Below are 26,385 nucleotides of genomic sequence, written 5' to 3' on the forward strand. Positions count from 1 at the left end.
ATGGGGACCCTGATGTAAAGGGAACTCTGATGGGAATTTTTTTTCGGCCCATGAATATTTGTAAAATATAGTATGTGACCCTCCTACTGAAAAGTTTGATAACCCCTAAGCTACTATATATCATAGCAGAGCTTTAATTTCTCGTGTATGTGTGTTGAAAAATGCAACAGAAAACCATTTTTTACTTTTATGAAAATAAAAGTTATATTGTAGAGTCTGTTGGGTTACCCACACATTGATTAAGCATGTCACATGTAAGGGGTATATAGATACAGCAAGTCAGGTGATTAAAGATTACTTCTTCAAGGCTACTACAGCTGCATGCAGTTTTTTTTAGCCTTGTAAATCTCTGGGTCATCCTGTCATATATTGTCACATGTTTGTCATTATGTCATTCTTTCATATGCAAAATTATGCATAGGAAACTGGAATCATTTTTTTCTTTTCAGTCCAAACATCACTATCATGTGAGTCATTGTTATCAGATGGCTGGATCTGGTGTGAGGTTATAAGAGACCAGGATCCATCTACTCGTAGTCTTTTCTTTCCACCATTTCAAATCTCTATGCTTGGATCGTCCACTGATCGCCATGTGTACAGGAAAATGCTCCATGTTTATTGGGATCTCCCTCTACCCCATGGTTGCCATTGCCATAGTCTGCAACATAATCCTGTTTTTCCCTGGATGGAAGACTGAACCCATACAAAACCCAGGAGATCAGATGACTCCAGAAGTTCTGTACCTCGGGGGAGTCATCGGAGGCGGATTATTGGTACTAATTTCATTTTCATTTTCATTTATCATTTGGAAGTGCATATACCAAATCAAACAATATTTAAAGGATGGGTTCATTGGCAATTGATTTTTCATTACCTGTGTTATTGAATTGCAAGGCCAATCATTTTCAGTGTCATCCCAATGCACCAAGGCATTGCACCTGCATTGTATCATGCTGTGATTCACAGCAACATACAGTAGTGCATCGCATTGCATTCATTTTCGTTAAGCTGCCTTGACACAACACACGTTAACATGCAACATAACACTGTTTAATGCACTGCATAAAGTAAATGGACACTTAGAGATAGGAAGTTAGAAAGAGCTTGAACAACATATCTTGAAACCCCAGTCTGCTTTGAAATTTTTGCCTGGGAGAGGCCTTTCTGATAAAATATAACTACCTTGTGTCTTGTTGCTATGCTCAGCCTCGCCAGGGTGTATGACCTGTGACATGAAACTGTCTTCTACAACCTCACCTTATTAGCAGAGTTTGGCTATTCTTCACCCAGTTTACACGTCACCATTTTTCTAGGTAAACATATTTCTAAATGTGTTATTAACATGAAATTTTCACCACATGTCGGTAACAACCCATGCAACCTATACATACAAAGAAACCAAAACAAATAAGTTCAGAAATTAGGTTGTGTAATAAAATGGAAGGACACAGGGAAAAAGTATTGAACACGCTAACTGAAATGTATTTAACCGGTTCAATACAGGGCATTTTCACCCCCTTCCTTCCCAGGCCAATTTTTAGTTTTCAGCGCTGTCGCACTTTAAACGACAATTGCGCGGTCGTGCGACGTTGTACCCAAAAAAAATTGACGTCCTTTTTTCCCACAAATAGAGCTTTCTTTTGGTGGTATTTGATCACCTCTGGGGTTTTTATTTATTTTTTGCGCTATAAACAAAAGAAGAGTGACAATTTTGAAAAAAACACAATATTTTTTACTTTTTGCTATAATAAATATCCCAATTTTTTTTTTTTTAAAAAACACATTTTTTCCTCAGTTTCGGCCGATACGTATTCTTCTACATATTTTTGGTAAAAAAAATCGCAATAAGCGTATATTGGTTTGCACAAAAGTTATAGCGTCTACAAAATACGGGATAGATTTATGGCATTTTTAAAAAAAAAAATTTTGTTTTTTTTTTTTTTTTTTTTTTTTTAGCGGCGATCGCTTTTTTTTTCGTGACTGCGACATTATGGCGGACACATCGGACACTTTTGACACATTTTTGGGACCATTCACATTTATACAGCGATCAATGCTATAAATTGCATTGATTACTGTGTAAATGTGACAGGCAGTGAAGAGGTTAACCACTAGGGGGACACAAGGGGTTAGTATGTTTCCTAAGGGAGTGTTTCTAACTGTAGGGGGCGGGGACGTAAAAGGGGAGGAGACCGATCAGTGTTCCGCTGTACTGAGAACACAGATCGTCTCTCCTCACAACTGACAGGACGTGGATCTGTGTGTTTACACACACAGATCCACGGTCCGGGCCCGGTTAACGGGCAATCGCGGGTGCCCGGCGGACATCGCGGCCGCCGGGCACACGCACTGGGTCCCGAGCAACGCGGTGGGCGCGCGCGCGCCCCCTAGACGGCCGGGAATCCCAGGCCGTCATATGACGTCCACCCAGGATGGGAGATCCCATCTGTGGACGTCATATGTCTATGGCTGGGTAGGGAAGTGGTTAAAGGGTAACTCCACTTTTGTGGGGGGGAAAAAATAGCAAATAAAGAAAAAATAATATAGCACATATAATTGCGACACTAATCATATTGTGATTGAATATTATTAAAAAGTACCTTTCCTTTTCAATCTGCTGCCACTGTAATTTTCTGAGAATGCATTGCAATATGGCTACCTGAAGTTGTTCTGTACACAGAGTGTGTACTGTCCACGCCCCAGAAACATCATTTCCTGCTTGTGTGATTGGTTCACCAATTTTCCCAGAAGTCTGCCGAGGATACAAGTCAGATTTCAGGCATCCCCTGAAACAAAAATGTCATTTTTGGAAAGATACTTGCAATAGGAGCATGTCTAAAGGGATGCAGGAACAGCAGATTCCCTCATTAGAGCCCTGAAGCTTCACACCTGACAGTTAATTATGAAACCCCTCCCATTAGACCCACTTAGCTCAGAGGCACAGACAAACACTGTGATTTCTTGAGAATAACAAAAGGTAGAAATCTGCAACAAAGGTTGGTATAAACCTTGCAATGTACATAGATTACCGAGAGGGGAATGCTTTTTTTTCTCAACAAAAGTGGAGTTACGCTTTAATCCTTTGTTGGTAATGACAGCTTCAAGGTGCCTCCTGTATGGAGAAACTAGTTGCGTGCATTGCTCGGGTGTGATTTTGGCCCATTCTTCCACACAGTCTTCAAATCTTGAAGGTTTCGTGGGCCTCTTCTATGTACTCTGATCTTTAATTCTTTCTATAGATTTTCTATTGGATTCAAGTCAGGTGATTTGCTGGGCCATTCTAGCAGCTTTATTTCCTTTCTTTGAAACTTATTTTTGAGAGTTTCCTTGGCTCTGTGTTTGAGATCATTGTCTTGCTGAACTGTCCACCCTCGTTTCATCATCACACATGGTGTGTATTATCGCATCCCAAGAGTTCAATCTTAGTCTCATCTGACCAGACTATATTCTCCCAGTATTTCACAGGCTTGTCTAAATGTTGTGCAGCAAACTTTAAACGAGCTTCAACATGCTTTATCTTCAGCAGTGGAGTCTTGCCTGGTGAGCGTGCATACAAACAATGGCGGTTGAGTGCATTACTTATTGTGTACCTGCTAATTGCAGATCTTTCTGAAGCTCTCCACAAGCAGTCCTTGGCTCTTGGACAACTCTTTTGAAAAATATTTTCACTCTTCTGTCAGAAATCTGGCAAGGAGCACCTGGTCGTGGCCTGTTTATGGTGATATTATGTTCTTTCCACTTCCGGATTATGGCCCAACAGATTCATTTTCTAACAGTGCTCACTGGAACATTCAGAAATTTAGAAATCCTTTTGTACCAATGCCATCAGTATGTTTTGCAACAATAAGGTTGGGAAGGTCTTGAGAGAGCTCTTTGCTTTTACCCATCATGAGATGTTTCTTGTGTGACACCTTGGTAATAAGACACTTTTTTTTTTTTATAGGCCATAAATTGGGATTGAACCAGATGAAATAAATTTGCACTGACGAGGCAGGTTTGCTTTCTAATTGCTGATAGATTTCAGCTGGTGTCTTGGCTTTCCATGCCTTTTTGCACCTCCCTTTCTTCATGTGTTCAATACCTTTTCCCTGCATCATTCCATTTTATTACACATAACTTAATTTCTGGACTTATTTGTTTTGGTGTCTTTGTATGGATGGGTTGCATGGGTTGTTACTGACATGTGGGGAAAATTTTATGTCAATAGCACCTTTAGAAATATGTTAACCCTGAAAAATATGACACTTTTAATACCTATTTTACCCACTGTACACACACACACATATATATATATATATATATATATATATATATATATATATATATATATATATATATATATATATATATATATATATATATTGATAATTGGGTGGGTTATTACCTTTTCTTACTTGATTTGATTATCAAAGCACCATCAAGGTGGACTCCCAATCCTCCACCGATATTTAAATTGAAGAAAAAAACGGGACTCGTGCTTCAATGTAATTCTTCTTTACTTTAGTTTGATGTGAACATGTACAAAATACAAGCAAGTCACTGTACAGTTGCGAGCATCACTGCTCTTCATCAGGCTTATCTCACTGTGTGTAATGTACTAATACAGAAATCGTACATATATCCAAAACCCAAGGTGTGTCCCACAGGTGTCTGACCCAATTATCTAATCAATAAGGTCCTAGAAACCCAAATTAACCCCATAAACAACAAACCACTCCAAACATAACATAAATACAAGTAATGAATATATACATATGCATAGCCAAAAACAGAGAGTGGGGACAAGCTATAGTCTTATGCAAAAATGTAAACATCCCTCTCCTTGCACTGTCAACAATTTATACATCAATAATGATCAAATAATACTATACTGAAACACCGTTTCCAGGAGATTATCTTCAATAATTCCCCAATTTCAAGATCAATGTCGATTCCAATACATCCTGGGGAAAAAAATATAAGTGTGATTTGTGATCCCTATCAATGCATCATAGAAATAGGTACAAATCATAGTCTTTATTCATTCCATTCTGATTAAGAGACTGTAATCTATTGATCTACCAAACCTCCCTTTTCTTGAGTTTTAAAATTCTGTCACCCCCTCTTCTATCCCGGGATACCTCCTCCAATACCATGAAACGTAATTCTGAATCTTTATGCCCTTTCTCCAAAAAGTGTTTTGACACTGGAAAACCTGGCTGTTTATGCTTAATCGTGCTGCGGTGTTGGGCTATTCTATCCTTGAACTTCTGTGTTGTCTCTCCAACATATATCAAGCTACACGGGCACATAAGAATATATACCACATATGAAGATTGGCTTGTGTGGAAGCCATCAATGGTTATCTTGTCACTACTACTGGGATGTATGAAGTTGTCACTTTTTAATAATAGATTGCATTGGATGCAATTCAAACAGGGAAAGCATTCCTTCCTCTTTCTCCCAAGATATGTCATTTTTGTTTCCTGTCTGCTGGCCTTAAATTCAGATCTAACTAATGAGTCCCTTAGGGTCCTGTTACGCCGATATGCTCTCATAGGGATCTGTTGCAGAACATCTATCAGAGGATAGGATCTTTTCAAAAGAGGCCAGTGTTTTATAACAATATTAAAAATCTTCTCACTGTAACTGTTGTACTGAAAAATAAATGGCAATCGTGGTCTCTCCGTTTTGCGTTGTTTGGAAACAAGAGTGACATCATCTTGCTGGATTTTATTAAATTCCTGTCTTATCAGCCTCTCTGGGTAGCCACGTTCCCTGAATTTATAGCACATTTCATTCAATCTAGTTTTCCTGACCATCTCATTACTGACAATACGTTTAACACTTAGTAATTGGCTTCTCATAATGGATTTAAACACATGGGGTGGATGATAACTATTAGTAGAAGTGGGTTTAATATACAAATCAGAGTCAATCTGACCCCGATCGATATATATCCTTGTATCCAAAAATGGAATAGAATCACCACCAATTTTGATTTTAAATTGGATACCTGGACAAAATCCATTTAACATCTCCTCAAACAGCTTCAAGGATTCAATGTTGCCCCGCCATATCACAAAAGGTATTGTCTATATACCGCCACCATATACTGACACCTGTGGGACACACCTTGGGTTTTGGATATATGTACGATTTCTGTATTAGTATGTTGCACACAGCCAGATAAGCCTGATGAAGAGCAGTGATGCTCGCAACTGTACAGTGACTTGCTTGTATTTTGTACATGTTCACATCAAACTAAAGTAAAGAAGAATTACATTGAAGCACAAGTCACGTTTTTTTCTTCAATTTATTTATATATATAATATATAATGTATATACAGTATTTCACAAAAGTGAGTACACCCCTCACATTTTTGTAAATATTTTATTATATCTTTTCATGTGACAACACTGAAGAAATGACACTTTGCTACAATGTAAAGTAGTGAATGTACAGCTTGTATAACAGTGTAAATTTGCTGTCCCCTCAAAATAACTCAACACACAGCCATTAATGTCTAAACCGCTGGGGTGTACTCACTTTTGTGAGATACTGTACATATAAAAAATACATAAGTTATATTGGTAAGAATTCCATGTGTTTATTCCTTGAATTTACTCATTTTCATTATTATTTACTTTTCCCTAGGTCCTGATTCCAGCCATTCACATCCAAGCGACAGGACGGCAGGGATGCTGCAACAACCGCTGTGGGGTATGTTGCTGATTGGATGTTGATTACACCTAGAAGGGCATATGATGTTCAATCACAGGCTAATTGTATAAATTTAGGGGTCAATTATATACTGTATATCAGTCAGGGCGGTAAAAGCAAGAGGAATGAAGACCGCCTGAATTGTAGCTTAAAGGGTAACTACACTTTAGTGGGAAGAAAAAATATCAAATAAAAAAATATAGCATATACAATTGCTACTTAAGCCATATTGTATTTGAATTTTAACTATAATGACCTTTCAATCTGCAGCGCTGTAATTCTCTGTAAAATGCATTACAATATGGCTACCCCTGGGGGCCTTCTGTACACAGATGCTGTACAGAATGCCCCCAAGTCAGATTTTGGAGTTAGATGTGGAGTTACTCTTTAAGTTTTAAATCTGAACTCCAGGCAAACAGCTAAAGACACAGAAGAAATACATATATGGGAGAAGTTTTACCTGCCAAAGGATTTGTATTTCTGTCCATCCAGTCCTCAGAGTCACACGGCTCTGCCACATAGCACCATGCTATCTGGCGGAGCAGGAGACCTTATTTTTCTCTGCTACAGGTCAGTAACACTTACAAGTCCTGTCCTTCCACCATCCTATGACTTTACAGTGAAAGGAGAAGTCGCAGTTTGAGCTCATCTCATTGTCACTCTGCTCTCTCCTTCTATCAGCATGTTCCTCATTGGCACACGAGCACTGCCCCACAACTGATTGGCTCCTGGTGCTGACTTGCCCTCCTCTAGTCTGTGCTTTGCTGTACAGGGATTACAAGAAGCTGATACCAGGTCAGTGTCAGTTACCTACACTGTATGCACTTTAAAAAAAAAAAAAGTCCTTTTATATCTTCCTGAGGATCAGCTTTGACGTGGCGCTGAGTAGAATGATGATATTTTTGTGGCTCTAAGCCACAGCAACCAATCAAAAAGCAGATCACTGGAGTTGGACAACTGACTTCTGAGTCCCCCTGGCTATTGTAGCCTGGTTTCCCTGCTAGCCCCCTAGCTTCAATACTTGGAGCCCTTGTTTCAGGTCAGGCATTCAGAAAAGTAGCATTCTCAGCAACAGGTCAGAAATGGCATTCCCCCTCTTTCTCCCAAGACAGGTGTGCTTTATAATATATTAAAGCTGCACTTTCAGCTAAAATAAATAAAAAGGGAAATTCGAAGCACCTGACCAAAGTTCTGCTTGCCTTACAACAGATGAAGTATTGTTCTAGGGATATAAAAATGTCACTTGACCATCTGCAATATAATTATCTTATCTTGTGTGCAATAATGGATAGAGCAAGTGAAGTCATCTCACCTGCATGGGTCATTAAGGCTCTCATCACATCTACTGGATATAAGTGTGCAGAGCAGGCGGGGGGGACTACTTTGTCTGAAAGGTTCAGTAGATCTGGGGATCCCAGTGAAATTATTATAAGCCATTAGCCGTACAGTGCGGTGGTATGGTTCTTCTAGCCATGCACATAAAAACAAAGATTTGGGACTTTACTTGTGCCATCTTGGTGCATGAACAAGGTGAAAGCCCACACATCTGCAGATGTACCAAAGGTCTCTGCCGGGTCTCAAAGGCTGGCTAGAGCCCTTCAGCACATCTGCACACATGTGGAATTACAAATGCCAAACTGTTTACCTATATTAAGTTATACTTTATTATTCAAATGTGTATTTTCATATTGCTATTTTATACAGAAGTGTGTAATGCTTCTACTGTAGTATTGTATATTGCTAAATCACTCTGCTATGCTATGCAGCACTGTTCCATACCTTTCAATTATATACATTTCTTATCATACATTACGGGACACAGAGCCATAGTAGTTACTATGTGGGTTATAGGCCCCCTTCAGGTGATGGACACTGGCACGCCCTAAGACAAAAAGTGCACTCCCTATATAACCCCTCCCACTACTGGGAGTACCTCAGTTTTTTTGCCAGTGTCTAAGGTGTTGGTCACGAGTAAAGATGAGCTGTGCTGAGCTCCACTGGAGAAATCCTTGCTGGGGCTAGCCATGCTGCCGGATCCATTCAAAGTGTCTTTTTGGCCGAATTGAATGATACCCGGGCCTAGTATCCAAAGAAACGAGGTTTTGCTTGTAACGCTTCTCTTTTTAGAGAGCTGGACCCCGGGATCCAGTACTTTTTGGTTATAAGGCCATAAAGTTTTACTGGCGGTGGTGCTATTACAGGTCCAGGATTGTGGGTTTCCTCGAGGATCCCCAGCTCCTGAAGGTTAACGGAACCCACCGTGAAGGGTGAAGATTGGGTCCGTTGGTTTACCACGGGAAACGTAAGTGGAGTTTTCTAAGATATTTTAAAAATTTTCCTATGATTGTCTCCTTTAATTTAGTAATTGCTGTCATGCCTATGTGTCACCACTGGGGGCTGTATTGAGCACTTACCATCTCATGCTTCTCAGAGAGCCCACGTTGTGTCCAGAAAGCAGCAGTTCTTCTTCCTCCGGCCAAGCAGCAGACCTTCAGTAAGTCTGGGGGGGGTCCCTCCCCCCACCAGATCCTCCCCCCACCAGATGCCCCCTTATGCTGTTTATTCTTTCCGTCTTCTTGGGGAAAGAGCGCCACAAGTTTAAAAAAAGAAAATGGCGCAAATGGCATGCCGCTCCGCGGCTTCCAGACCCCCCCTCGCCATTTCTCCTTCCTCCCTGTGGATCCCATAGGATCAGGAGCCCGCGCAGGAAAGAGCTCTTTTAAAAAGAGGGGAAGGGCCGTAGGCGACATGGGGGGGCGGGGGAGGTATGTTTTAAAAGGCACCATTTGTGCTGTTACATGCTGCAGGAGGGACACAAGATCAAAGGTGGCATATAAGAGGTTTGGTGACACAGGCATTCCTTTTGACACATTTACTACTGCATCAGGCTGAGCATTAATAGCAGCGAGAGGGCCGGACTATTGCTCAAGCAGTGGATGCATTCCTTCTGGTAGTACCTCTGCTTTGTGCATTGGGCTATGAGCGGAAGGGGGGTGAAAAACACCTCAAAAAAGCGCTCTAGAAGGACTGTTACAGTCACACGGAAGCCTAGAACCATCGCAAAAAAGATGGCATCCTCCCCTGAGAGTAATATGGCTGGTCTGAGTGAGCCATCAGGAGGGGCAAGTGTTGCAGCTGCTCCTAACACTGCAGTCCCTGTGTATATTACTAAGGAGGTTTTTTCTTCAACCATTTTAAGCTTGGAGCAAAAAATTGATGCTTTAATTGCATCCCAGAGTGGGACTAAGCGCAGCAGATCCCCGTCCATTGCTCAGGACCCTCTTACTGAGGAACAAGGAGCGAGAGATGATGAATTTCTTTCAAAAGACCAGGAAGAGGCTGAAGTCTCCTCTTCGGAAGAACCTGATACGGAAGTATCAGGTTCGCAGGAAAGATTGTTGGTACAGTCTCTCACTGAATTGGTCCGTTCCACATTTTTACTGCCAATAACGCAGTCGGTCGATGAGCCCACTTCTGGTTTGGGTTCACTAAAGCCTCCCTAATCTGTTCATTCTTTTCCTATCCATTCATGGCTAAGGAAGCTGATGTATTCTGAGTGGGAGCACCCAGATAAACAGTTTTTTCCTCCGAAAAAGATTTCAATACTTTATATTATGGAGGAAGAGTTTTATAAGAAATGGGGAATTCCAGCAATTGATGCTGCTATATCCTCTGTAAACAAAAAACTGACTTGTCCAGTAGACAATGCTCATATGCTAAAGGATCCAGCGATCGGAGTATCTCAGTCCTTAAAGGACCAGTTCATAGGAGTACTCAGTTATTCCTGATCAACAGGCCCAGGAGTTGGCCGGGATATCAGAAGCGTGTGTGTTTTACAGTAGACGCTATAAAAGATTATATTCTCCAGGCCTCACAGCTCATGCTAGGGCTGGTACATATGCGTAGAATCCTATGGTTGAAAAATTGGTCAGCCGAAGCGCCATGCAAAAAGCTCTTGGCCAGTTTTCCTTTTCATGGTGGACGGTTGTTTGCAGACAATCTGGATAAGTATATCCAAAGAATTTCTATTGGGAAAAGTTCCCTTTTACCGGTTAAGAAGAAGTTTAAGCTTTTTTTTTTTAAACGTGCTTCTTCTCCAGTGCCAAGGGCATTAGCCTCCAGGTTTAAGAGGTAAACCTCAGGGTCAGTCCCAGGGCCAAAAAAGGACCTGGGGGAGGAAACCCATAAAACAGAATACTAAAGCCTCCTTATGAAGGTGCGCCCCCGCTCGCTCGAGTGGGGGGAAGGCTTCTACAGTTTTCAAGGGGCTGGCAGGAACAATGTCAAGACAGATGGGTGGCTTCCTCAATTTCTCTAGGTTACAATCTAGAGTTCTGAGAGTTCCCGTCTTCTCATTTTCTCCGATCAAACGTTCCCAAAGATCCAGTGAAAAAGAAGTCTCTCTTTCTAGCTTTGGATCATCTCTTGTCTCAAAGAGTGATATCGATGCTCCCATTGGAAGAGCAAGGTTTGGGGTTTTATTCAAATCTGTTCACGGTTCCAAAACCAAACGGGGATGTCAGACCCATTTTAGATCTCAAAGATCTAAACCGGTTTTTAAATATCCGTTCTTTTCGCATGGAGTCAATCCGATGTCTCCATCCTACAAGGAGGAGAATTTCTGGCGTCAATCGACATCAAGGATGCTTATCTCCATGTGCCGATTTACCCCACTCACTAGAAATTTCTATGCTTCGAGGTAGAAAATTTCCAGTTTGTAGCTCTGCCATTCGGTCTAGCTACTGCACCTCGAGTGTTTGCAAAGGTCCTGGCTCCTCCGAGTTTAGCCAGGCTAAGGGCTCAACGTATAACGATACTAGCCTACTTAGACGATCTACTCTTGATAGATCAATCGGTAGCCCACTTAAACCAAACTTTGGTCAGCGGATTCAGCTACCTGGAATTACCTAGGTTGGATTCTCAACCTAGAGAAATCCTCCTTAAAACCATCAAGGAGATTGCAGTACTTGGGGCTGATCATAGATACAGCTCAGAAAAGTGTGTTTTTGCCCCAGGAAAGGATCGGTTCCATAAAGGAACTGATTCAATTGGTCGAAACGAAGAATCCTTCTATTCGACTTTGCATGAAATTGTTGGGAAAGATGGTGGCTTCTTTCGAGGCCGTTCCTTATGCGCAGTTTCATTCAAGACTGCTGCAAAACAGTATCCTGTCAATTTGGAACAAGAAGATCCAAGCTCTGGACTTCCCAATGCGTTTATCCCACAATGTGTGTCAGAGCCTCAATTGGTGGTTGATATTCAAGAATCTTCAAAAAGGGAAATCCTTTCTACCAGTTACCTGGAAGGTGGTAACAACAGATGCCAGCCTTCTGAGCTGGGGAGCAGTCCTGGAAGAAGCGTCTGTCCAAGAGAAATGGTCCAAATCAGAGATGACCTCACCAACAATATTCTAGAGATTCGGGCAGTACGCCTGGCCCTGGAGGCCTGGATGTCCAGACTATGGAATTGTCCTGTCAGAATCCAATCCAACAATGCCACAGCAGTGGCCTATATCAATCACCAAGGGGGCACAAGAAGTCGTGCGGCCCAGAAAGAGGTGAATCATATTCTTTCTTGGGCAGAAAACAACATTCCTTGCCTATCAGCAATTTTCATTCCAGGGATAGAGAATTGGCAGGCGGACTACTTGAGTCGCCAACAGTTGTTCCTGGGAGAGTGGTCCCTTCATCCCGACATCTTTCTGTCAATATGTCAAAAATGGGGAGTTCCGGACGTGGATCTGTTTGCGTCCAGGTTCAACAACAAGATCGACAACTTTGTGTCAAGGACAAGGGATCCGATAGCATATGAACAGATGCCTTGGTCTTTCCGTGAGATCAGTTTTCACTGATCTATGCGTTCCCTCCTGTTCTGCTGCTTCCGCGTCTTCTTCGCAGGATCAAGCAAGAAGGGAAGGAGGTGATTCTGGTGGCCCAGGAGATCTTGGTTTGCCGAAGTCATAAAGATGGCGGTAGGGGACCCTTGGATCCTACCACTGTGGCCATACTTTCTCTCGCAAGGTCCGGTATTCCATCCTACCTTACAAACGCTAAATTTAACGGTTTGGCTATTGAGACCCACATTCTAAAGGACCGTGGGCTGTCAGCTTCAGTAGTTTCTACTTTGGTCAATGCTAGGAAGCCGGCCTCCAGAGTCATATACTATAGAGTCTGGAAGGCATATGTCTCCTGGTGTGAATCCAGGGGTTGGCACCCCAGAAAATATGTCATAGGTAGGATCCTTGAATTCCTACAGATGGGATTAGAAATGAAGCTGGCCTTGAGTACTATCAAGGGCCAGGCGTCGGCCTTATCGGTGTTTTTTCAATGACCACTTGCTTCACACTCTCTGGTTTGTAACTTTATTCAGGGGGCATTGCAGATTAATCCCCCAACTAAGTCTCCCCTGAACCCTTGGGACTTAAATTTAGTCCTGTCGGCTTTACAAAAACAGCCTTTTGAGCCAATTCGAGATATTTCCTTGGTCCCCTTGACGAGGAAAATAATTTTCTTGGTTGCCATATCTTCTGCAAGAAGAGTATCAGAGTTGGCTGCTCTTTCTTGTAAAGAGCCATATTTGATTATTCATAATGATAAGGTTGTATTGCGGCCTCATCCTAATTTCCTACCGAAGGTAGTGTCAGGTTTTCATTTAAACCAGGATATTGTTCTGCCTTTTATTTTTTCCAGAACCTCGTTCTATGGAAGAAAAGTCACTACATTCTCTTGATGTGTTGAGAGCGGTCAAGGTCCATTTAAAAGTGACCGCTCAGATTCGTAAAACAGATGTTTTTTTTGTATTGCCAGACGGTCCTAAAAGAGGACAGGCAGCATCGAAATCTGCTATCTCTAAATGGATTTGTCAAGTGATTGTTCAAGCTTATGGTTTAAAAAGGAAAATTCCTCCTTTTTCATATTAAAGCGCACATCACCAGGGCTGTTAGTGCTTCTTGAGCAGTGCATCACCAAGCCTCCATAGCTCAGATCTGCAAGGCCGCAACTTGGTCTTCAGTCCATACATTTACCAGATTCTGTCAAGTAGATGTAAAAGGTCATGAGGATATCGCCTTTTGGGCGCAGTGTACTGCAGGCTGCAGTATAAGTCCTCTAGTCTCTTGGTGCCCTACTTTTGTTATGTCTCCCTCCCTTCAGTTGGCATTGCTATGGGACATTCCAAATAGTAATTACTATGGCTCGGTGTCCCGTGATGTACGATAAGAAAATAGGATTTTTATAACCGCTTACCTGTAAAATCCTTTTCTTTGAAGTACATCACAGGGCACAGAGGTCCCTCCCTTCTTGGTATACACATGTATTGCTTTGGTACAAAACTGGGGTACTCCCAGTAGTGGGAGGGGTTATATAGGGAGTGCACTTTAGGGCGTGCCATTGTCCATCACCTGAAGGTGGCCTATAACCCACATAGTAACTACTATGGCTCTGTGTCCCGTGATGTACTTCAAAGAAAAGGATTTTACAGGTAAGCTGTTATAAAAATCCTATGTTTATGCTAAACTACTATGCAGTTGGCATTATTGAATTATTTTATATTTTATTATATTATTTTACATTATACAGGATTTTTTTTAACAATACTCATAAAAAGAGAAAAGTTGTGTCTGAGTTGGGGAGATTTTGTCCCACTTCCTGTTCCAGACAGGACAGATGATCTAACCCTTCCTTTCTCTCTTAAAAACTATCCATGAAATGTTTTGTCTGGAGTTAAAGTTTAAAGTCGTAACAATCAAGATTTTGATTGGTACATGGCATATATACCCCCTTTTCTCCTGTAGATGTTCCTGTCAATCATCTTTGCTGCTATCGGCGTGGCTGGATCGCTGTACGGTTTTGTCATATCCATTGTGGGCATGGTGAAAGGACCTGTATGCCAATACCGGGCTCTCCAAAACTTTACTCTGCTCAAATGGGGCCGACCCTTTAACTCTGAGCTAAAAGATTTCAGGTAAGAGCTGCCAATCATCTAAACCTTAAACAAGCACCAATTTTCAGGCGCTTCGAAAGCGCTGCCTATTCATTGCAACGGGCAGGGGTGTTTTGGGAGCGCTGTATACAGCGCTCCCAAACCCACCCCAAAGATGCTGCTTGCAGGACTTTTTCTAACGTCCCACAAGCACACAGCCCCAGAATAAAAACAGTCGGGATTTCACATTCGGGCGCCATGGGAGGCAGTTTTCAGGTACTTTACAGGCGCTATTTCTAGCGCTAAAACATGATATAATGCATGGACATTGTTAATCTACCCGCTAGTAACCAACAACATGGCCGCCTCAACTTTTTTCCTCCTTACCCGGTGTTCTGTCCAAACAGCCAACTCGCCGTGTACCGTAGTGTATGCCAGTGTTCTGTGAAAACTCCCAACTCACGGAAATCTCCAATTATTGCTGCTGGAGAGTCACCGGAAGTGACATGGTTAGAGATTTTGGCGAGTTGGAGTTTTCGGCAGAACAGGTCCTAAGTCTTCTACCTGAACCCTATGTCATTTTTGTAGCACCTTTGGATCCAAAGTCCTGACCTGGGACTCCAGCCCAAGTCAATTATACGTTCCATATGACCAACTCTCAAGTTGGCCTGTCATGGGTTCTTACAGGCAGAAAAAGATGCAACCCTTCAGCACCCTTTAGGTCAGGTGACTTGTCTGAAACCCTTTTAAGGTAACAACAGTGGCAACAATGCAGCACTTTTGTTGATCCTAAGTCTTGTAACTAAACTTTATGGAATTTTTGGGTCCCCTTTGGATCCAAAGTACTGACTGTATATTGGACCTCGACTCCAGCCCAAGTCAACATTAGGTTCTCAATGGCCAAATTTTAAGTTCTATGGCCTCTAGAGCCCACTGAAATTTTGGCAATTAACATGTGAACACTGAGGGGGGCTCGAATGCTGGAGGTGAGGCTTGGTCATATTATGAGCAAAAGTTGAGGCTCCACGTAGGAAAACAAGAGGTAACAGTAGTAACAACAAAGCAGCACTTTGGGGTTGGCCTTAAGTCTTCTAACTGAACCCTATGTCATTTTTTTCAGCACTTTTGGATCCAAAGTCCTGACTGTATATAAGACCTCAACTCCAGCCCAGGTCAATTATACGTTCCACATGGCCTCTAGTGCCCATTGAAGTTCTGTCAATTAACATTTGTATACATGGGGGTGGTGTAGAATGCTGGAGGTGAGACTTGGTCTCATGAGGAACAGTAGATGGGGCTTCACTCATGGATTGATCTGAAGACTGTCATGGGTTCTTACAACCAGATAAAGATGCAACCCTTCAGCACTTTTACCTTTTACTTTAGGCCAGGTGACTTGTCTGGGTACCAGCAATAACAATAATGCAGCATTTTGTGTTTATCCTAAGTCTTTTAACTGAACTCTATGTCATTTTTGGACAAAAGCAACACTTAAGGTAACAGTAGTAACAACAAAGCACTTTGGGGTGTCCTTAAGTCTTCTAACTGAACCCTATGTCATTTTTGTAGCACCTTTGGATCCAAAGTCCTGACTTGTATATGGGACCTCAACTCCAGCCCAAGTCAATATTAGGTTTCCTATGACCAAATGTCAAGTTCTATGGCCTCTAGTACCCACTGAATTTCTGTCAATTAACATTTGAACATCGGGGGGTGGTAGATTTGCTGTAGGTGAGACTTAGTCTCATGAGGAGCAGAAGTTGAGACTTGGCTTAGGCTTGTGGCTTGATTTGAAAACTGTCATGCAACCCTTCAGTACTCTTCTTACCTTTTATTTTAGGCCATGTCAACTTGAACATTTGTTGACTTGAAGAGTAGGCATTAGATGCATTAGTGGCACCTTTGAATCCAAAGTGCTGACTGTATATGGGACCTCAACTCAAGCCCAAGTCAATGTTAGGTTTCCTATGACCAAATGTCAAGTTTCCATGGCCTCTACAGCCCAATGAAGTTTGGTTAATTAACTTTTGAACATTTTGAACCTTTTTGTTTTAGTCCAAGTCAATTTGAACATTTGTTGAAGAGTAGGCATTAGCTGCATTATAATTATAATTATTGGTGGCATGGTGAGAAGCAGCCTGGAAGGTTTTGTTACACTTGTGTTACTGGCAATCAGAAATGTGTTGGGTGGCTGTGTAACATCCTGCCACTTGAAGCTGTGATCTTTCTTGCCAACAGTTATAGCAAAGAAGACATGGAGCATGTGCCCTGGTTGCCCGTGTCCAGTAATACCTCTGCTAGGCGGATAGACAGCCATCTTGCATTTCAAGGCTTCATTTTCAATTTTGTCTGTAGTGGATCTTTAACCATGGTTTCTTCTAAACAAGAGGCAGACCCTATAATGGGTAAGCAGGGTTAGGACTCCCCACCATGTCAACTTCAGCCAGCTGTGTCCCTTGGACCCTGAAAGTTTTCAGGTATTACACTAAGGGGGTAAAGGAGCTCTTTCAGTACAGCCCCTTTTATTAAGAGGCTGGATAATGTTTTTTGTTTTCCTTCTCTCCTGCAGTGATGACAATTACCTGTTCAACACAAATATCTGGAGCACCTGCGTCTACCCTGAAGGAGTGGTGGCTTTCAATGTCCTCCTGTTCTCCCTGGTGCTGTTTGCCTCTGGCATCTCCCTCATCCTCTGTACCATCCAGGTGTTAAATGGGCTCTTTGGCTGCCTCTGCGGAACCTGCAGGGATAAAAGTGACTTGGACTAACTGCTAGCACAGGTATGGCTGTTACTCACAATTAAAGAAACTCTGACAAATAGTTTAAATTGCTAGCTGCCAAGCCATCCATCAGAACTACTGGTTTTAGTACTTTCAGGAACAAGTCTGCTGTAAAATGTAACAAGACACGTGGCCACTCATTTAAATTAGAAGAAAAGAGATTTAAACCTAAACTACGTAGAGGGTTCTTTACTGTAAGAGCGGCAAGGATGTGAAATTCCCTTCCACAGGCGATGGTCTCAGTGGGGGGTATCGATAGTTTCTAATAACTATTAGATGAGCACCTGAACAACTGCAACATACAGGGATATACAATGTCATACTTGGCCCAGGCCTAGGGCTGCACTTTGTGTGTGTGTGTGTGTGTGTGTGTGTGTGTGTGTGTGTGTGTGTGTGTGTGTGTGTGTGGGGGGGGGTGGCCAGCGGCAGAAAAGCCGGCACGAAAAAAGCCTCCCAAACACAGGGCCACCATCGTGGGTACAGTTGATTCCCGTAACCCAGTGCCACAATAAGTTTCGGCACTGAGCTCCGGTAACTGACCTGACAGGGGTGCACTAGCGTGGGCACCAGGGGCATCTGCTGAATGGGGTCCCACACGTGATGATCCAGTCGCCTTTCTGTGGCAGCCGACTCCTCTCTCCCCACTGACAGCCGCACACAGATCACTGAGGATCCTCCTCCTCAGCTCCAAAGTTCTTGTGTGCACAGCCAGGAGGAGGAGGAGCCACAGAGGAGGGACATGACTGCACTGCAAGAGCTGCGCTGCTGTTCTGAGGTCTGTGCATTGTTTACAATGGAGGAGGACATAGAAACCAGGAAGGAAGGGGGGGGGGGGGGGGGGCAGGTAACACAGACACACACATGGAGTGGGAGGGGGGGAAGAGTATATATGCTGACGGGTGCTTTGGGAGGGAAGAGGGGGATCTGATTCCCCCCCCACTAGCACATGTCCTCTCCCCTCCCAAAGCACCCCCCTCTCCTCCAAATCAAAAAATGCCCTCTCTGTCCTCCCACAGTGTCCCTCTGTCTGCCCCCCCATGGTATCCCTCTGTCCTCTTCCCACGGCGTCCCTCTGTCCTCTTCCCACGGCGTCCCTCTGTCCTCTTCCCACGGCGTCCCTCTGTCCTCTTCCCACGGCGTCCCTCTGTCCTCTGCCCAAGGCGTCCCTCTGTCCTCTGCCCAAGGCGTCCCTCTGTCCTCTGCCCAAGGCGTCCCTCTGTCCTCTGCCCACGGCGTCCCTCTGTCCTCTGCCCACGGCGTCCCTCTGTCCTCTGCCCACGGCGTCCCTCTGTCCTCTGCCCACGGCGTCCCTCTGTCCTCTGCCCACGGCGTCCCTCTGTCCTCTGCCCACGGCGTCCCTCTGTCCTCTGCCCACGGCGTCCCTCTGTCCTCTGCCCACGGCGTCCCTCTGTCCTCTGCCCACGGCGATGACAGGGCAGGTCTTAAACAGGAGGAGTTGTGGCCCTGGCAGGAAGGGGTTGATCATATTTAAATTAGGGGGTGCACGAGTTTACTCAGGCCTAGGGCAGCACAAAACCTAAATGCACCACTGTACTGACATATCACACACATAGGTTGTACTTGATGGACTTATGTCTTTTTTCAACCTCACCTACTATGTATGTAAAAAAGTGTCAGTGTTACTGTATAAGCTCCGGTTGTAAAATAGTATCACTATACATGCTCTGGTTCAGAAATCTAAGCCAGCTATTCTCAACCAGGATTCTGTGGAACCCTAGGGTTACTCCAGAGGTTGCTAGGGGTTCCTTGACCTCCCATCTGATGAAGCCCGCATAGTTCCAGACCAATTCCACTTGGCAAAGCCAGCAGCGGCATTGATCTTTTTTGTCATCGATAAGGGTGGCATTCTGACTACCACTGTAAGGGTTTTATTTTTCCTATTGACTACAAATGTATAAGGCATTTTTCCTATTGCTCCCATATGGATTGACTTCAGTAAGGGTTCCCTGAAACCTGAAGATTATTTTAGGGGCACCTCTGGGGTAAAAAGGCTGGGAAAGCTGTTTGAAGCATTGAAGCCATTTGATTAGCTTTACAATCAGGGAACTAATGTTCACAAAAGGAAAGACCAACAATGGCAGCCTTTGACAAGGTGTACTGGGCCCTTGCTGCTGGGGCTGGGGCCTGGTTGCTGAGGCCTAAGGTCCGGTTGCTGGGGCCAAGGGTCTGGCTGCTGGAGCTGGGCTTCTGGTTCTGGAGCCAGGGGTCTGGCTGCTGGAGCTAAGCTGCTGGTCCTGGGGTCTGGCTGCAATGGGGCTGGTGAGCCATCCCAGTCAGAGAATTCCCCAGAAGGAAGGGGGTGGGCGGAGGCGGAGAGAAGACTGGGCACCCATGATCTGCAGGCTGTAACAATTAAAAGAAAAAGAAACTTTCCCCTGTCAAGCAGACTCTTTCTTTACTTCCGGGTGCCGCCGCACAGTGATCTCCTGTGCGACAAGTACATGACAGTCCCGGTCCGCCCAGCAGATTGATATAGAAAAGACCAGGTCTGTCATGTACTTGTCGCACAGGAGATCACTACGCAGTGGCACCTTAAAGTGGAGAAAGAGTCTGCTTGACTGGGGAACGTTTTTTTTTCTTTTTCTGCTACAGCCTGCAGATCACGGGTGGCGCACAGTCTTCTCTCTTCCTCCGCCCACCCTCCTCCCTTTCCCTGCTGAATTGACGGGACCGTACCGACCTTAAAGAAAAACTACCCATGCAGCAGCCAAAACAAAAGCAGGCTGGGGACAGCCGTATGGACTGTCCCCCCCTCTGCCTCAGTTTGCAGCATCTTACATCCGCCTGTCGCTCAGCCACAGACAGCGCGGCCATACTCCATTCGGCCGCTCGGGCTGCTCTGTCTGTCTGTGGCTGAGTAACAGACCCAGCTGGAAGATTGCCCTGTGCTCGCTGGTGTCCGGGAGCTAGAAGCCAAATGCGCGGGAGACTTGGGATGTCTGATTTCCTTTCCTCCCTTCTCCTATCTTTCACAGACCGGAGAGCAGGAGGCAGGATAATCCTGAACTGAAGGCAGAGGCACAGCAGCACTGGATGGGGTGCGGGAGCTGCCAGGTAACTTTTCATATTAGCAAGCTGGTGATTGGTTGCTAGGACTACCTCCTAGCAGCCAATCACCGCCTGGTTAACATGAAAAGTTTATTCAGGCAGCCGTCTCTCTCCACGCAGTGCTGGTCCCGCCCCCAGTCCAGAATTGTCCCGCCTCCCGCTGTCCGCTCAGCTAATGGCAGAGGCTGGGGACGAAAGTGGCAGCTAAATGGCGTGAGCGAGGTGGTCCAGAAAGAGCAGTAGCTGGGGCCGGACGCGGACCGTGGGCCACCATTTAGTAATACCTGATGTATAATAATAAATTAGTTGTGTGCTTCCATCCCTATATTACTTGTAAACAAGGAAGGAAAAGGTTGGTTTAGAATATGATTGGCTACCATGCACAGCTGTACCAGATTTTGCACTCTCCAGTTTTAGTAAATTTCCCCCCCCCCGTTAATGTATCATAGCTGAGCATAATATGACTAAACGAATGTAACATAACTAAACCTAATTTAGTTAAAATGTGTAATTTCTTCTTTTCTCGTGCAGATTGGAAATTATTTCAATTTGCTGGCTGACCCATCAGAAGCTACTCCTCCCATCTTCCATAGCTCCGCCCCCCCAACAAAGGCTGGCTTCTTTGATCCTTTTGACCTGGTCACCTGCTGTCATTCTTATGGAGCACCTGTTAATCTCTTGTGTGCAATGAAGAGGGAATGAGAAGGTGATCTATACACAATGAGACACAATCAAGAGACACTGGCTTCTCTAGCAGAGAGGATTCTGGGAATTTTTCCGGATGTGTATACAGGTGATACTCAAAAGTTTAGAATATCGTGCAAAAGTTAATTTATTTCACTAATGCAACTTAAAAGGTGAAACTAATATATGAGATAGAATCATTACACGAAAAGCAAGATAGTTCAAGCCGTGATTTGTCATAATTGTGATGATTATGGCTTACAGCTCATGAAAACCCCAAATCCACAATCTCAGAAAATTAGAATATTACATGCAATCAAAACAAGGATTGTACATAGAATAATATCGGACCTCTGAAAAGTATAAGCATGCATATGTATTCAGTACTTGGTTTGGGCCCCTTTTGCAGCAATTACTGCCTCGATGCGGCGTGGCATGGAAGCTATCAGCCTGTGGCACTGCTGAGGTGTTATGGAAGACCAGGATGCTTCAATAGCGGCCTTCAGCTCTTCTGCATTGTTCATTCTCATGTCTCTCATCTTTCTCTTGGCAATGCCCCATAGATTCTCTATGGGGTTCAGGTCAGGCGAGTTTGCTGGCCAATCAAGCACAGTAATCCCACGGTCATTGAACCAGGTTTTGCTGCTTTTGGCAGTATGGGCAAGTGCCAAGTCCTGCTGGAAAATTAAGTCGGCATCCCCATAGAGCTCGTCTGCAGAAGGAAGCATGAAGTGCTCCAAAATCTCCTGGTAGACGGCTGCGTTGACCCTGGACTTGAAGCACAGTGGACCAACACCTACAGACGACATGGCTCCCCAAATCAACACACACTGTGGAAACTTCACACTGGACTTCAAGAATCTTGCAGTGTGTGCCTCTCCATTCTTCCTCCATACTCTGGGTCCTTGGTTTCCAAATGAGATGCAAAATTTGCTCTCATCAGAAAAGAGGACTTTGGACCACTGAGCAACAGACCATGTTGTTGTTCAGGAGTGGCTTGACAAGAGGAATACAACATTTGAAGCCCATGTCCAGGATCCATCTGTGTGTGGTGGCTCTTGATGCACTGACTCCAGCCTCAGTGCACTCCTTGTGAAGGTCCCCAACACTTTTGAATGGCCTTTTCCTGACAATCCTCTCCAGGCTGCGGTCATCCCTGCTGCTTGTGCACCTTTTTCTTCCACACTTTTCCCTTCCACATAACTTTCTATTAATGTGCTTTGGGAACATCCAACTTCTTTTGCAATTACCTTTTGAGGCTTTCCCTCCTTATGGAGGGTGTCAATGATGGTTTTCTGCACAACTGTCAGGTCAGCAGTCTTTCCCATGATTGTGATTCCTACTGAACCAGACTGAGAGACCATTTAAAGGCTTAGGAACCCTTTGCAGGTGTTATGGCTTAATTAGCTGATTAGAGTGGGACACTTTGAGCCTAGAATATTGCACCTTTTCACAATATTCTAATTTTCTAAGATTGTGGATTAACTAGCTTGAACTATCTTGCTTTGCATGTAATGAGTCTATCTCATATATTAGTTTCACCTTTTAAGTTGCATTAGTGAAATCAATGAACTTTTGCACGATATTCTAATTTTTCGAGTATCACCTGTATATGTTTTCTATTTCTGTTTTTTATCATTTTTTGATGTTAAGTTGTGAATAAACAGATGTAGAAATTTATGAAAATGTGGTTTAAAGTTATTCCTACTGCTACTATTTAAAGTGTTAATCCACGCCAGACTGAACTAAGGCAAGTGCCCTCCACCAGAGTTCCTGGCTCTATATCTCTTCAGCTACCTTGAGTCTTACTCATCCTGCTACATTCTTTATACAGTAGTATGAAATGTTAGGGAACATCAGACTATGGTTGGCCATACCATTTTGTATGTTTCCTAGTTCTGGCACCCAAGTAGCTCCGACTTTTAAATGTCACCTCCAGGCTTATTCCAAAGCCCAAGAAGACCCTCAGTACAGCTTCGGTCTTGGACTCCATCCAAGATTCTCAGTGAGTTGCACCTATACACCATTTCTTGCTTAAGAAACTCCAATTTTTGCCTTTAAAGCTGCCCCAAGAGCCGAAAATCAGCCTCAAGAGCTGTCAAAGACCCCCAACATTTGCTCCAGAGCATTTCCAAGATACTTAGTTCTAGTTCCAGAGTAAATTCAAGACCCCCAGCTTCAAAGCTGCTCTATGACACTCAGAGGCTGATTTACTAAAACTGAAGAGTTCAAAATCTAGTGCAGCTCTGCATCGAAACCAATTAGCATTGAGATTTTATTGTCAAAGCTTAATTGAACAAGCTGAAGCTAGAAGCTGATTGGCTACCATGCACAGCTGCACTAGAGTCTGAGTGCTCCAGTTTTAGTAAATCTCCCACTCCGCTTCAAAATTGCTCCAAGACCTTCAGCTCCAACTTCAGAGCTGCTCCAAATCCCCAGCTCTTACTTCCACAGATACTCTTAGGCCCCAGTGAGTTGCACTTAGACACCAGTTCTGGCTCAAGAAACTCCCAATTCCACCTCCAAGTGGCTCAGCTCAAGCTTACCAGCTGCCCATGACCCCCAGTGTTGGCTCCAGAGCTTCTCCAAGCCACCTCATTCTAGCTCCAGAGCTGCTTCAAGACTCCCAGCTCCAAAGTTACTCCAAGGCCCTTCATTTCAAAGTTGCTCTAAGACCCCAAGCTCCATTTCCAGAGGTGCTGCAAATCCCTAGCTCTGGCTGCAGAGTTGCTCCAAGTCTCCCAGATGTGGTTCCGGAGCTTCTCCAAGACCCCCAGCTTTGGCTCCACAACTGATCCAAGACCCCAAGATCCAGAGATGCTCCAGTACTAGCAAAATTATCACAATAGCAGCCTACCACTATATACCATAAACAACTGCCATTTTATTTTATTATTGATAAAATACTTGTTTTCAACTTTATCACTGCATCTCAGCGCTGCTGATATCCTGTAGCCTCTTTGCAGACAACTGAAAGAGATGACCAAGAGAAGTGATACCGTGCAGAGTCCATACATACAGTGCCTTAAAAATGTATTCATACCCCTTGAAATTTTCCACATGTCATGTTTCAACCAAAAATGTGTCTTTTATTGGGATTTTATCTGATAGACCAGCTCAAAGTGGCACATAATTGTAAAGTGGAAGGAAAATAATAAATGGTTTTCACATTTTTTACAAATATCTGAAAAGTGTGGCGTGCATTTGTGTTCAGCCCCCTTTACGCCAAGACCCCTAGCTAAAATCTAATGGAATCAATTGCCTTCAGAAGTCACCTAATTAGTAAATAGAGTCCACGTGTGTAAAATTTAATCTCAGTATAAATACAGCTGTTCTGTGAAGCCCTCAGAGGTTTGTTAGAGAACTTAAGTGAACAAACAGCATCATGAAGGCCAAAGAACACACCAGACAGGTTAGGGATAAAGTTGAGGAGAAGTTTAAAGCAGGGTTAGCTTATAAAAAAAATATCCCAAGCTTTGAACATCTCACAGAGCACTGTTCAATCCATCATCTGAAAAAGAAAAGAGTATGGCACAACTGCAAACCTACCAAGACATGGCCGTCCACCTAAACTGACAGGCCAGGCAAGGAGAGCATTAATCAGAGAAGCAGCCAAGTGGCCCATGGTAACTCTGGAGGAGCTGTAGAGATCCACAGCTTAGGTGGGAGAATCTGCCCACTGAACCACTATTCGAAGAAAGCCAATGTGGAAGAAGGTGCTCTGGTCAGATGAGACCAAAATTGAACTTTTTGGCCTAAAAGAAAAATGCTATGTTTGGCAGAAAACTAACACTGCACATCACCCTGCACACACCATCCCCACCGTGAAACATAGCAGTGGCAGCATCATGTTGTGGGGATGCTTTTCTTCAGCAGGGATAGGGAAGCTGGTCAGAGTTGATGGGAAGATGGATGGAGCCAAATACAGGGCAATCTTAGAAGAAAACCTGTTTGAGTTTGTAAAAGACTTGAGACTGGGGCGGAGGTTTACCTTCCAGCAGGACAACGACCCTAAACATACAGCCAGAGCTACAATTAAATGGTTTAGATCAAAGCGTATTCATGTGTTAGAATGGCCCAGTCAAAGTCCAGACCTAAATCCAATTGGGAATCTGTGGCAGGACTTGAAAATTGCTGTTCATAAGGCTGAGTATAAGGGAGAACTGAAAACAATCGGCAATGCCGTTTTCTTTCACCGCCCCTATAGGGGGCGGCTTCCAGGTCTCCTCCACACTATCCCTCCCTCACTCACAAGCCGATCCTGTCGGATCGGAGGCCCGTGCCTGTGCGGGAAAACTCTTTTTGAAAGAGAAAGGAGGGGGGGTCGCGATGCAAGGTAGGGGCGAGGCTTAGCGCGGCGTTGGCGTCCTCCAACGTGGGAGTGTGTTTTTAAAAAAAAAAAAACTCAATTTTTACTGGCTGCAGAATTGCAGAGACATGAGAGGAAAGGGAGCATGAAAGAGGTTTTGGTAACACAGGCATTTCCTGTTTAACACATTTACTATTTGCATGAGGCTGAGCATTAATAGCAGTGGCTCAAGTAGTGGATGCGATTTCTTCCGATAGTACCTCTGCTTTGTGCATCAGGGTAAGGTCAGAATGGTCAGAGGTCAGAATGGGGGTTAAAACACCCCCAAAATAGAGCTAAAAGGGTCCCCCTCAAAGCTCTGGAAAGCCTACTCCTCTCTACAAATGGCATCCTCCCCTGAGAGGGAGTGGCTGGTCAGAATGAGCATCGGGGCCATGAAATTTTTGCAACTGTTTTCAACACTGCAGCCCCTGTGTATTTTACCAAAAGATCTTTTTTCCCTCAGCCTTGATGGGTTTTTAAAAAAAAAAAAAAAGTTTAGCAACTATAATCGCACAGGTTTTCTTCCATTGCCCAGGACCCTGAAACTGAGGAACTAAGGGCGGGAGAAAACGATCCCCTCAGGGGACCGTGGTGAGGCTGATGACTCCTCTTCTGAGGTGTCAAATGTGGCAGAATCATCTGGTTTCAATCTTAAGATTGATGGTGCAATTTCTTGTTGTATGGTCCGCTCCACATTTATGTACCCTTAACTGAGTGTTTGGGTTCGCTAAAGCCTCCTCAAACTGTGCATGCCTTTTCCTGTCCATTATTGTTGGAAAAGCTTTTTTTTCGTGTCTGAGAGGGTCTTCAGATAAACATTATTTTTCCTCCTAAAAAGGTTTTTTACACTTTATCCTATGGTGGAGGAAATTCACTAA

The 26,385-nt window shown here is 43.8% G+C and overlaps 1 protein-coding gene across 1 annotated transcript; it reads left to right on the forward strand.

The window, feature by feature from the left end:
* Window positions 1–21,076, forward strand: LOC141133478 (transmembrane 4 L6 family member 4-like). Its single transcript, XM_073622872.1, has 5 exons — window positions 1–773; window positions 6,638–6,703; window positions 14,496–14,665; window positions 17,193–17,403; window positions 21,004–21,076. Exons 1-4 carry the CDS (start codon window positions 591–593, stop codon window positions 17,389–17,391), a joined length of 618 nt encoding a protein of 205 aa, XP_073478973.1. The 5' UTR covers window positions 1–590; the 3' UTR covers window positions 17,392–17,403; window positions 21,004–21,076.
* Window positions 21,077–26,385: the final 5,309 nt, after the last annotated feature.

The sequence above is a fragment of the Aquarana catesbeiana genome, linkage group LG03 (assembly GCF_042186555.1).
Source record: "Aquarana catesbeiana isolate 2022-GZ linkage group LG03, ASM4218655v1, whole genome shotgun sequence".
NCBI lineage: Eukaryota > Metazoa > Chordata > Amphibia > Anura > Ranidae > Aquarana > Aquarana catesbeiana.

Bases quoted from the DNA above. Each gene is read 5' to 3' on its own strand.
- LOC141133478 (XM_073622872.1), top strand. From the start codon at position 591: ATGTGTACAGGAAAATGCTCCATGTTTATTGGGATCTCCCTCTACCCC. The intron at 774-6,637 runs GTACTAATTTCA...ACTTTTCCCTAG, and splicing joins TCATCGGAGGCGGATTATTG to GTCCTGATTCCAGCCATTCA. The intron at 6,704-14,495 runs GTATGTTGCTGA...TTTCTCCTGTAG, and splicing joins GCTGCAACAACCGCTGTGGG to ATGTTCCTGTCAATCATCTT.